The sequence below is a fragment of the Crotalus tigris genome, unplaced genomic scaffold (genome assembly GCF_016545835.1).
Source record: "Crotalus tigris isolate CLP2741 ecotype Arizona unplaced genomic scaffold, ASM1654583v1 scf7180000017814.3102382, whole genome shotgun sequence".
Lineage (NCBI taxonomy): Eukaryota > Metazoa > Chordata > Lepidosauria > Squamata > Viperidae > Crotalus > Crotalus tigris.
In genome coordinates this window covers 1,082,795-1,096,442 of record NW_024096652.1, presented here as the reverse complement: position 1 = coordinate 1,096,442, position 13,648 = coordinate 1,082,795, and the positions used below count along the sequence as shown (strand labels likewise).

The following is a 13,648-nucleotide window of genomic DNA, read 5'->3' as shown; positions in this document are numbered from 1 at the left end:
ATAATTAGCCTAAAATTGCAGGCAACAATGGCAGATCCCATCCTTGACTTATCAGCAACAATGCTATGGATAGAGAGCTGGATTGTATGTATTACAAAAACTGGCTGGAGAAGACCAAGTCCCACAGCAGAAAAAAATTAAATGGCATCAAAACTCATTTATACTATAGTCAGTAGGAAATGAGTAATAGTCCTTGAAAACGCTGTTGTGAGACTCTACTTATACTGCACTATGGAGGAAACAGTCTTTCATTTGAAGCTTAATCTCCCGTGAGCAAAAACATATACGGATCAGGAAAGAAAATCAGCAAAATAATAATAATAATATTGGGCCATTGTATTCAGAAAAATAGTATAAGCGGAACAAATAGTATTTGCATGCCCTCCTGCGGAGCCAGGCGAGTGGAGTTCAAAGGGTTTCGTTTACATCTTTAATGAAACAAAAAACTCTAGATTCTAGAAGCTCACGGCCCGACTGAACACACCAGATATACGCAATCAGGCGCGTGCACAACTGCGGGGGGCCTCGACCACCCGAGCCAGCTTCTTTCCACGACCTCTCCGAAAGCGCCCCCGTCCCGGGCAGGCGTGGCCTTCCTGTGCCATGCGATTAGGAGCACAAGGAAAGCGGTAGGCTTCCAGGCTTGGTTGAGGAAAGCGATTGCCATGGAAACGAGAACGCGGCGCCTTGCGCGTGCTCCAGGCTTGTGGGAGCACAGCAGCTCGCCTAGGATATGTTGGGGTCTTTCCGGAGCTTGGTGATCATCACAATGAACAAGATGGGAAAGAAGGAATCGCGCAACAGTAAAACGCCCCCCGGTAGGCTACTAAAGGGAGCCCACGGGGCTTCGTAGCGGGGAAGGGGAGGCCTTCTAAAAACTATGCCGTTTTTGCAGGAGGTACAATGCATCCCTTAATCGTGTGTATGTGTGGAGGATTCCACAATGTTTTTAAAAGGCTTGGCCTTAGAAATAAGCATTTGGAAATGCATCTCTCTAATAAATTTCATGTAAAACTCAGTCTGTCGGATCATTTTCTGTATAGCTTAGTATTGTTACAGTGACTAGCAGTAGTAGTGGAGAAAACAGGGCTAATGCTTAGTGTGTTACTTATAATTGTCCTGGTACCCTCAGAGATAAAGGATTATTATTAAAAGCTTTAATTAAAATGTTTACCATATTGAACTAGATGTTTTCTCTTTAATTCCATGGGAGTGGCTGCAGCAGATTAATGAACTCCGTGTGACCTCATATTTGCTGTATTCTCTTACCATGTACTGCAATCCATAAAATTCATTGGATTTAAAACATTTAGAACTATTTAAATCAGATAATAAGGTTGAGTGCTTGCTTAACTTGATAGTGACGATGAGCATTATGCTGGCTGTTATGTCCTGGGCTGGCAGGCACAGGCTGCAGCGATTGGCCCGGGGCAGACCATGTGGATGCTCGGGACAAGAAAGGCTGCTTCCAGCCTTTGCAATGATTGGCCAGCAAGTATTGTGCAGGAGGACTTTAAAACTTGTTCTGTTGGTGTTGCAATAAAGGAGACTGTTGCAACTCGTTGCTTCATTTCAATGCCTCTTTTCCTGAAACAGAACACTGGCAAAAGAAAGTATAAGGAATGGGTTTGATTATTAGACACTGGAGGTACCGGTAGTTGGGATGCTTTAATGCAGACAGAGCACAGCATGTGGGTGCAAAGTGAAGGGAGAAGATGCAGTGAACAACATACAGTGTGGGCAACATACAGTAGCAATAGATTCCAGGACAAACAGTGTTTAATGTAGAAGAATATGATTGTGGTCTTTAATAACTTTAAAATGTGGTTAATGAATGAATAAAGGAATAGACCCTATTGTCTGCATTATAAAAACAACAAATGAACTCCTGAAGCTCAGAAAAATCAGGCTATGTATTTCAGTTTCTGTGGTCACTTCTTGCAGCTATTAGTAATATCTAGCCACTGCTAAACATATGGTTTGAACCTTCAAAGTTCTTTTTTTCTTCCTTTAGTCAGAGAGAAGCAGCTAACCAAAAATAGCTTATGAATAACGATCCTGCAAATGTGTTTGATATTAATATACACTATATAATTTGTATGGCAGGATCCATGTTTTCAGTGATGGAGTATGACAAATGTAGGTATCTGGTAGGACATTTTCCATTGTTTTCAGGTATAAGATCTGTAAGAATCTCAGACAAATATTATCAAAATTTCCGATACAAATCTGCTGGAAATGTGATTGTGATGCTCGATACCGAAGTAATAGATTCTCAAAATAGATGTATGATAAGATTGTGGAATAGCTGAATCCTGAACATGCTGTACAATGAGGTGAAGGTTTACCTAAATTAGCTTAGTAAAAGGGATAATGTAAATTCACCAAGTGTGCTTTAACAAAAGGTAAGAGGGAGGCAGATGAACAGATATTCCAATAACGAAAAGCAAAATATAGGGCAGTGGGTCGGGATCCCATTTGGGGTCGAACGACCATTTCACGGGGGTCGCCAAACAACGCAGTCCGCCATTTTTCCCCCCCTTTTCCTTAGCTGTGCTACTCCCTTTTATTCTATTGGCTTTTGAAAGCCAATAGAATAGACTCTCTTGAATAGAGTCTAATTCTGTTGGCTTTCAAAAGCCAATAGGAATTGTCCAGGCTGTCTCTGCCCTGCTGAGCCTGCCAAAAATCCCATTCTGCAAACGGTGCTGGACCAGTTGAGTAGTCCTCGACTTACGACCGGTTGAGTAGTCCTCGACTTACGACTGGTTGGGGGTTGCGGCATTAAAGAGGTTGAGAACCACTGATATAGGGTAAAGACAATATTCAATTTCTGTTTGATCAGTATGTAGAAAGGCTTGTATTTTTTTTATATAAAAATAAGGTTCCCTACACAAAAGCACCAGAATGCAGCACAAAACATGAAATGTGCTATGAACTTCACTATATACAGTATAATGACAGAGATCATGACTATTATATTGGAACGCACTGCTAAAGGAAATGTTCTTTTAGAAAGTGGTCAAGATCACCCCCTACCATAGGCATTTTCTATTTTTTAAAAAACTGACAATTTGCATTGTACTATTTAGCTGAATTTCAAATGTATGCTACTTTAATGTTTAGCTTTAATCTGATATTTTGGAGGCATTATTGCTTCAGGTTTTTCATACCAAGAAGCAGGATAGAAAAGAATAAAAGAGAATAGAGGAATTATTCTTACAAAGAAAGAGAAACACATCACATTCAAGATCAGGGTTGGGTGATAGTATTAGGAACTGCTTCAGTTATCATTATGCAAGTTTAGGTCATTTGGAAAATAACTGTTTGACAAGTCCTATCTCCCTTCTGTGTGGTCCACTTTCTTCCATTCATGAAGAGGATGTTTGTGACTATATTATGTATGTGTGATCTCTGACTAACTTCCATTTAGCTTTACAAGCTTCTCTTTGGACCCAAAAACATGACATCTTTGATTTAGAGCAGAGGTATGATTTTTCACCCAAAGTCTTGGCTATGGCCTTTGTAATCTCTCCAAAAGTTACCTTTTCTAATTTTTAATAATTAGCATAATATTGAATTAGCTGTATGCATAACACATACATTAATTAAATGTGAAAACTTTCTGATTTGGTCATACTAAAACCACCATATATATTGGAATTTACTATATGACTGGGAAAATGCCAGATGTGAGGAATTTGTAATACATTTTTGCATAATAGAATAATAAAAATTCTAATGATGATCATGTGTACTTGCAGTTATGCCTCTACCCACCTACCAGAAAAGAGGAGTCCTTTCTGAATTATTTTTAATTTCATGTAGACAGTATGCATGTATTCTCTCTCTCTCTCTCTCTCTCTCTCTCTCTCTCTCTCTCGTACAGTACACAGGGAGAGCTATATATGCCATAGAGAAAATTAATGCTTTTTTTCAGAAAAAAAGAGAATCAAACCATTTGAGCAGCCTTCTTCACCAGTCCAAGAAGAGCCAGAACCTGTAAGCTGTGTACTGCAAGGAGACGAAATCCAGGCTCTTGCGATAAAGCCAGAAGATTTGGCAAAGGTGGGTATAAATTTTTTCCCTATTTCAGGTAATTCCTTTTGCTGATGTATCTTTCATGACCTTTATCTGTCCACTATCTGTGGACAGTGTTGAGCTTCAGTGTTTAGTGAACATGGTCTAGACCAAGGGTCTTCAGACTTGTCTCTTTTATGACTTGTGGACTTCAACTCCCAGAATTCCTCAGCCAGGCACACTGGCTGAGGAATTCTGGGAGTTGAAACCCACAAGTCATAAAAGGGCCAAATTTGAAGACCCCTGGTCTAGACAGAAGATTTCCTTATGTTTTGCTAGCATCTGTGGCTGGCCTCTGTGGCTGGGTTCAGTTGCCTGTGGTCTCTATAGCAGATCTTTTGCCTCTGAAGATGTCAGCCACAGTTGCCAGTGAAATGTCAGGAAATCTGCTGCTAGACTATGGTCACTAAACACTGAAACTCAACACTGCCCAATTGCTTTGGTCTCATCCCTTGGGGGGAAAACCTTCCAAAAACGTGAATGTGTAAAATAGTCATCATGGATCATTGCTTCTCATTTCAGTTTTGTTAAGAGTTTATGGTCATCTCTTCCTGTGGCTCTGCCTCCAGTCAGGCTTTGCACTATAGGCAAAGTGGAACCAAAGAGACAAGCTTGCAAGAATCCAATATGACCGAGTATGAGCTGTAATAGAGCCATCTCTCTCTTGATTGGAGAAAAAAAATAAGGCACTATAATGGAAACATGTCAGAAAAAGTATGTTGCCAGGGCATGTTTGTAGTTAGGCACAAGTGGGAAAAGGACCGTAGGCTTTTGCAGTCATCCAACCATCATTGTGCCAATGAACAGTAAAGGGGAGAGGATTTTTTTTAAAATCTCAGTAATGGCAATATGACATTAGAAGATGCCATATGTGACTGATATGGAAATGGTCTTTCTGTATGTCATATTGTGATAATATTTCAAATTCTTTTTAACTTATATGGGAAACAGTACCTTAATTGCGAGGCAGCTGCTTACCAATGGGTGACATCCTGCGAAATAATTACATGTACATTTTATGTGAAATAAATACAGTTATTCCAATTTATACTAAAAGTTTCAACGATAATAGGGTATTATGTATGCAATTTAATATATTCAGGTCAAGAAAAGGAAGGGGTGCCTGTGGTGTGATGGAAGACAGAAATGTTGTAAGAGAGATAACGAAAACCTAAAAAGTATGTGGATATCCAGAGTCTGACATGAAAAAAGATTCTATCATCTTGTTCATGCAAAAGGACAGAAATGTACATCAAGCTTCATTCCATCTTTTGGATAAATTCTGTAGCTCCTATTATTGGCAGTATAATGAAAATTGTGAAAGTAGAACCATTATAAATATTGTTTGATTGAAGATGTATTTGTTATGTAGCTCCGGGCTGGAAAACGTTCTCAAGAAAAGAAAGAGGAACCTGTTGTTATCAAGAAGTATCTTGTACGCAAATCTAGGCCACAAGAAATTGGAAAAAAAGCTAATTTCCTAGTTGCTTATCCAGCTCTCCCAGATGAATCAGAGAAAACATTGAATTATTCTGGTACAGTTGTCTCATTTTTTTCATACTGTGGTCCTGATCTTAAAATGTGAAATAATTTAGTATCCTTCCTCACTGCTAAAAGAGCCATTTATCCATCTTTCAATAAACAGAAAACAAAATTGGCATGAAATTTGGCTTCCCTATTGCAGTCCTGATTGTGCCTCAACTGCTTCTTTTCATTGCAGTCATCTGACTTCAGATAATGGCTGACAGAGCTTAAAGATTGCACGCACACTGAGAGAAAACTTTGCACATAAGAAAAAATATTACTTTAATACCCAGTCCAGTTAGTCATGAACTATGCTGTCTCACCTGTGGACATATGATGAAAATAACATTATGGAGACAGAACAGAAAAAAATACTATCATAGTTATATGCAGTTTGGGAAAGATGCTAAATATCAGAAATTCCTGAACAGATTTTTAATTTCAGGATTCTTTGGGTTTTAACTAATTCTGGACAGAATGAAGATAGAGATGTACAGATCAGTCTGTACTTATTTTGAAACACTATATTTCTTTGTTGTTTTATTTCATCAAAGTTTTTCATTATTTTGTAATTTTTTTAAAAAATGGCAAGAAAAACATACATTTCTTGATGTATGCATTTTGTACATATTGTATCTTATATGAATAACTTTCCTAATACATGTTTCCATTCACATCTTTCTACAGTGTATGAATATTTGTATGGAGTTTTTTTTTTGAGGAGGTAAATACGTGAGATAGATGTTAAGGGATTTCATGAATTTATGTCATGACAAATTCCATTTTAGGACAATTAGGTATTTCACTAAAAAAGAAATCCATGATTTCAATTTATGGGTAAATAAGTAGGTTATTGCAATTGAAGAAAGTGTTGGAGTAATCAGGCAGGATTTTTAATTTTCTCCAACCCAATAAGATGCTAAAAAAGAGCTAGGTAAAGGAGCTCAGAACTGTCTGCCAGAAAGACAAATCTCTGAATACAGACCGCATTGGAACCAAATTTGGTATTCTGGGAGAAACCAGCTAAAGAAAAAATAGATTTGAAAATTAGTCAGATTTGACTGGGGACTACATGGGAAAAAAATGCAGAAAAAAAAGTAGCAATGCATCCCTATAAGGAAAGGCAATTGGGCAACACTTTGGAATAATATAAACTAATCCTTTTGTGACCTGGAATGAAGCACACCCTACTTTGAGCTTCGTGTGCATACTTAACTATAAAAATTCACAAACAAATCAAAGTAGAAACACACAGCACATTTAAGTATTCACCTTGCTTAGAAATGCTCAGATCTACATGTACAAAAAAACCATAGGCAATTTATGGACACACTCTCTGATTATTCCCCGTGAAAAATTTGGATGCTTGGCCAACCAGCATGTATTTATGATTGCTGTAGCATCCTGGGGTCATGTGATTGCCATTTGTGACCTTCCCAGCCTGTTTCTGACAGCCAAAGTTGATAAGAGGAAGCCAGATTTGCTTAATAACTGTGTGATTCATTTGACAGCTGCAGTGATTTGCTTAACTACTGGGGCAAAAAAAAGGTCATAAAGTTGGACATTACTCATTTAATAAATGTCTTGCTTAGCAACAACAATTCTGACCCCAATGGTAATTTTGAGTCAAGGATTGCCTGTACTACATTCTAAGCCTCCCCTCCCTATGGTCATGTGTCCCAGAGCAAAGCCCTGTACTTCCTAGTATGCCTATGCAAACAATCACTGCTGCAAAAGGATCAGAAAGAATTGCAGAAGATAGCCTTTGCATGCTTTCCTTTCCTTGTTTATGTGGAAGGACTGTGAATGGCTTAGAACCAACTCTCAGATTCGGAATTCTTAAATTCTAAATGCATGTCATTTTGACTACATTCTGATTGGTGGATTCCCAGTTGTAAGCCAGAAATAGAAGAATTTGCATCTACAGTCTTAGAATGTGTATGCTGCACGATTTATTTAACATGTTTAACATTCTATATTATATATTAATATAGGTGTAGAAGGACCTGTGGTTGATACCTTTGGATATATCACCCCATATAGCATTTTAGGAACTCTCCAGGAGTTCAAGAAAGAAGCCATAAAAAAAGGTCACGCTCAGGTTAGTATTATTATGTTATTTGCAAGTTAGTTAAATATTTCCATTGATATGCGATTATTTAACAAGGTCTCATAATTTAGCTATAGTATTACAAAAATGCAAAAGTATTGTGAATATATTAATCAAATCAACTTTTCTGTAGGATTTTTATTTTTATTTATTTAATTTGCCACCCTTCTCGTTTTGAAGTGACTCTGGGCCTGCAGTGGTTCTTCCCTTGGTGTGATAATCATAAGGTATCAAATTTTATACTGGAGGGCTTATGATATTTTTTCATGATTTCAGCCTTGCATTTTCAGCTACTGCTTTAGTTTTATATTATTTTTCTACTGTTCTTCCTTTCTGTGCCAAAGCAGCATTTTTGAGAACATTGTTAGCATAATAGCTATCATGTTTATCCACGTGTTGGTTAATTGATTTAGTATGGAATGAATTGTTGAAAGACCAACATATGTCTGAAGGACAACTCAACAGCCCTTGTTCAAGAGCAGTGCCATGGATCATAAAAAGTTAACATAATTAGCTAGGTCACCCATCAGGACACCGCTCTGCCTTTCTGAATTTCTCCTTGTCTCCTTTCAGATAGTGCGAATGATTCCTGAGGAATCACACCTTTCTTGTGCAATCTCAGTTTTTGGAACTTACAGAAAGAAACCTGAGGAGGAAAAGAAAGTCGCTCAGGGCCCTCCATCTCAACACCGGGCCCTTCAGAACTGGCAGCGCAACATGGCACTCAGGAGGAAACAACAAAAAATGCTGTCTGGTAATATAAAACTTGAACAGATCTACTCTTGTTTTCTGTGACAAATACATCTTAGTGTTAGCAATGATCTCTGGAGGGAAATTCTGGACAAATGTGAAAGTAAAAGAGAAAGTCTTCAAGGATGAAAGCTCTATAGGAGGTTGATTCCCTGGCAATTGTGATATTGAACCCACACTGTCATCATATTGTTTCATTTCTTATTTTTATTCTCAGAGTGTCTTCAGAAATCAGAAAATCAGTTGCTGATGAATTTTTCAGAACACTACAGGAGAATCCAGGAACAACGAACTTTAATTGACCGCAGTATTCCAGCTATGTATTCTGGAAAGGTGATAATTCTGCAAATAATTCTTCTGGTTTTATTTAGGTCAGAAGTTCATGCTCTAGTCATTTTATAACATTGGAAAAACATGCAATATTTTGATGTCTTTGGATGAGATCTCATGAGATTTCAGCTTAGAATGTGTATGATTGTCAGATTCCCTGGAGAAGTGATGATCTTTTGGGAGTTCAGCCACTAAAAAAAAAAAAAATCTGCTAATTTTTGATTGTGGAGACCCACTGTGCCTGAATAAGCTGTTGATTATTTACTTTTCTAAATAATTAAGATGGTGTATATACATCCATAGTGTCCAGAAAAATAGTTACTATAGGAAACTTCTAAACAGTTGTACTGGAAAGGAATGACCAAAGCACCTATATATTCCAATAGAAAAAAAAACATAGGTGGCTCAGAGTTGAATTGTGGAGTGCAGTGATGACGTTACCTAATTATGTAATGAAACATCTTCAAGCAAACAACAAACTTGGTGAGCACCAAGAATTCTTTACCTGTATATGATCACAAGCTGTAACACTGAGGTCAAAGTACCGTAGAAATGTGGTTGCAGATGCTCAGTGTAAAGTATTAGTTATAGGCATTAACGAGCCTATTAAAGCCTATTAAAGAGCCATTAATGCTATTGAACTTAGCTTTCTGCTTACTGCAGGAATACAAATTAAAACATTTCACGCACAGAGGTATGTCTAGTCCTCATTTGAACAGGTCTGGTAAGTAATTGTTGTGCTGTCAAACTCTTCTACTAAGAGAATGTTGGTTTTTTTTTTTTTTTTTTTAAAAACACCTTTCAGTTAGAATTTGCATTTCTGTAACTCAAGGTTCTGTTCTGTTTATTTGTTATGTTTTAGGTTCTTTAAATCCATCCACTTGCTTAGCACTTCTTATTTCGTGAGTTTTCCAATGGAAAATAGCATGGATTTTTTTCCTTTTTTAATAGATGTGTAGGGCAATACATATCTAAATCAGACATGTCAAACTCGTGACGTCAGGTGATGTTACACGATGTAATGGAACTTTTCCCCCATTGCCAGCAATGGGGTGGGTGTGGCTTCCTCGTGATGTGTCCGGCCTGTGGGCCAGCAGTTTGACAACCCTGATCTAAGTTATCAAAACAGGATAGGGAAGACAGTAATTACAGATAGTAGGAACAAATTTGGATATAACTTTTATCATCCTTTGGTGAGCCGTTATATAACAATTAGAATAATTTTCTTATTCCGGCACCACTCCCTAGAGTCAGACATGACTGGAAAGGGGAAATCTTTACATTTACCTTACTCTTTTTCTGTTGTTTTTTCATTGGTCTCTCTGCCAAATGTTATTTTATATTCTTTACTCTGTCTCTCAAAACTAAGCTTATATCTGTATGACTTTGGCTTTCTTCATTATTAATAGGGCTATTCAGGGAATGAGTTCTGGAATCAGCCTGTGCACGTTGGGGATGAACTCAAGGGTCTAACCACGACATTGGGTCAGACAGATCTGGGATTTCCCGAAGAGATTACTCATGTTGGGAAACCACGTAGCATCTGGAGAGAAATGGGTGAGGCCCTATAAGCACTGGATGTTTATACAGGGTTGTGTCATTAGAGAAAAAGAACTGAAATCACTTCCTGAATGGCAGTATACAACTGTGAAGAAACTTGGGCAATCATAATGCATTTTGGCAGTGGATATGCATCCACTTAGTAAAGTTTTTACATGTATTGTTGTGTACCTGCCTAGGTCACTTTCAGATATTCCTACAGGTACCAGTCCACCAAAATATCTCCCTTTTCATCGCCCCTGGGAAAAAAGTCTCTTCCTGCAGCATCGGAGAAATGAGTTAAAGGAGGTTTTAGAAACGCTGGATTTTCATAGCCCGGTATGATATTTTCAACACATAAAGCCATTTATAGATCAGAAAATTGTCATTTAACAATTCCTGTAAGATTACATTACACATGTCATTTAAACAGTCTGATTCTTCTTTTGAACGATAGAAGAAAAACAAATGAGAACACAGTGCTTTTTCTTATTCTCCCTTCTTGAGGAAGGATCTGGATGGCCTGGAAGTCATAGGCAGAAACCAACCTTTCACCAATGTGTCAGCAGACAGTTTTTCAGCTTGTGATGAAGACAATAAAGAATCTTCTGAAGAAACAATCTCGTATGTTGCAATATTTCATTCAGTCATCTTTAAGGCTTTTGCAGTGGATCAGGTTTCATTTGAACGAGTTGTTAAAAGTGCACATGCATGAATATTCTATTTGTTTGTGTCATTAAAATAGCTGTATCTGTTTTCATGTGGCTTTAGCAGAAATCAGATTGAATTGAAAATATACCTGGATATGGGTGGGCAGTTTTAAGTGCCTCAGTTTAATCTCTAGCACAATTAGTTCAACAACAATATTATTTTGTATGTATTAAAGCCTTTTAGGAAGAATCATTGGCTTAAATAATTGTTGGAAATGTAATGGTCAAAATACATCACTGGTTTATACAGTGTGTTCATGGACTGTGGGGCGGGGAACATAGAATTTATTTCATACATGCACCTACATTGTACGGCAAGGCACATGTATAGCACTGTGCCTCGATATATGGAATGATAGTCATTAGATTCTATCATATAAAAATCTGTACTGTAGCAGTATAGAATAAATAAGTAAATACAGTATAAAGCAGTGGTTCTCAATCTTTTTAATGCCGCGACCCCCAACTGGTCGTAAGTCGAGGACTACTCAACTGGCTGTAAGTCGAGGACTACTCAACTGGTGCAGCACCGTTTGCAGAATGGGACTTTTGGCGGGCTCAGCAGGGCAGAGACAGCCTGGACAATTCCTATTGGCTTTTGAAAGCCAATAGAATTAGACTCTATTCAAGAGAGTCTATTCTATTGGCTTTCAAAAGCCAATAGAATAAAAGGGAGTAGCACAGCTAAGGAAAAGGGGGGGGGGAAATGGCGGACTGCATTGTTTGGTGACCCCCGTGAAATGGTCATTCGACTCCAAATGGGGTCCCGACCCACAGGTTGAGAACCACTGGTATAAAGCAAAAGTTATACCTTGGCTTTTGTACAGTGTGCAGATGTTCACTTTCAGTTACATAGTGTCTGAAGAATTCATCTCAAGTGTTTTACCAGTTGGAACTATTTAGAAATTTATATTGCATATTCAGACTACTGTATACACTTAATTTTCGTACTAGCTAATATGTTTGAATATTTTAAAAAATCATCCAATTGAAAATTTGCTGTAAAAAAAAGGGTTCTGCCAATTCTTCTTCATATTATTTTAATATACAGAGGGTTGAGTGAGTGGGATAGTGCAACCTGGAGGCCACTTTTGTCATTTTTTAACAAAAGTGGTGTTAAAAAGTTTCTATTTGCATTGTCAAGTGAGTTGTTCTTTACTTTTATTAATGTAATGTGGTATATATTTCTATACTTAATTTAATCTTACAGTATTGCACTTCCATTAGAAGCTGGCTTGGATTCATCCCTCAAGTGAACTCTGATTCGGCAAGTTTTTTAAGTCATGAGCTGTCAGCAATACATAAAAGCTGAAGCCTGAATCTTAAAATTATTTAAGATTTCTGATTTTCACTTTGCTTCACAGGGACCTATTAGATGAGTTTCCAGATGTATTTTCAGAACCAATATTTGGTCCCTCTCTGAAGTTCTGTGGACAACCAGCTCGTTGGATCACTACTTCTCATGCGGTAGAGTTGTAAAGAATGTTCAAAATAAAGACTTCCATGTCTTTTACTTTTACTTTTGGGTGGGATGGGTAATTTGTCCAAAACATTTTTTATAATATCAAACAAATTAACAAAATGTTATGGCATCATACTGAAATGTGAAGAAGAGGGAAAAAATCTGGAAAATTATAAACAAAACAGCTAAAAAGACAGTTAATCATGTTGCTTGAAAGTCCTCCTTGTTGGTGGAGGAAATAATTTAATTCAGATGCTATCAAGAAACATATAGGCTTCAAATTAGATGTGGATTTGTTTCTGGCTTTATCCACCCAGGTGTGAACAATTTATAATTCTTTCTTTAGGTACTAATTTTATTAAAGATTACAATTACAACCATAAAAGCTAATGCAAACTAAAAACTAAAAGAATAAAAAGAAAAAATAGAAACTGCAGAAAAGAAAGGAAAAAAAAAGAAAAATAAGAATATAGTAAAGGAAAAGAAGTAAGTTATCATTTATTAAAAAAACACCAAATTTAGTCCTGATGTAAGTAAAAGTCCATTGAGTGTTACCAGAAATAACAACACATATAATTGAACTTTAAATAAACCAATTTTATATTTGTGCCTTTTTCTTCTAAAAATCTTAAGTTTCTTTCAGTAATGTTCTAGAAATTGATTTCATTTTTTTCTTTGCCCCTTCTCAAAAATTTTTTCAAAGCTTTAATAGGTCTCTTTTGAAATCCAATATAGGAAAATCATCCAGCTCATTCTCTTAGTTTATTATTTACATATCCCTGTTAATTATTAAGACTTCAGACAGTTTCTTTTGTATGTCCAATTTAACCTTTCCCCCCTCCATGTCATTCTTGTATCCGATCATTTTAAATCCACTTTCAAATCAATCTCAGTCTTGTCAGGTAAATCTTGTTCCTCTTCCATAATGTCTTTTAAATATAATCTGTATAATCTATCTGTCCTTTCATAGATGCCAATTGTGATTTGAGCAAGATGTCTATTCCCTTGTCTCCCAGAACTCTAAAACTGCTGGGAATCACTATCTTGCAGTCTCCTCACAAGGAGCAGTTGTCTGGAGGACTTGTGGGTGATCTTAAGTTTTCTTCTTGTTTGGGGAGGAATCATCAAAAAGCTGGTCCAATT

The 13,648-nt window shown here is 37.1% G+C and overlaps 1 protein-coding gene across 1 annotated transcript in view; it reads left to right on the top strand.

The window, feature by feature from the left end:
• The first annotated feature begins 483 nt into the window (after positions 1-483).
• The window catches only part of LOC120307743 (MYCBP associated protein), a 28,892-nt gene continuing 15,727 nt past the window's right edge, over positions 484-13,648 (top strand). The window contains exons 1-10 of the mRNA XM_039342837.1: positions 484-818; positions 3,941-4,068; positions 5,453-5,615; positions 7,599-7,705; positions 8,288-8,468; positions 8,682-8,797; positions 10,204-10,351; positions 10,557-10,672; positions 10,845-10,957; positions 12,408-12,510. Of these exons, the coding sequence (XP_039198771.1) occupies positions 734-818; positions 3,941-4,068; positions 5,453-5,615; positions 7,599-7,705; positions 8,288-8,468; positions 8,682-8,797; positions 10,204-10,351; positions 10,557-10,672; positions 10,845-10,957; positions 12,408-12,510 (1,260 nt within the window). The 5' untranslated portion in view covers positions 484-733. The remainder of the gene's footprint in view (positions 819-3,940; positions 4,069-5,452; positions 5,616-7,598; positions 7,706-8,287; positions 8,469-8,681; positions 8,798-10,203; positions 10,352-10,556; positions 10,673-10,844; positions 10,958-12,407; positions 12,511-13,648) is intronic.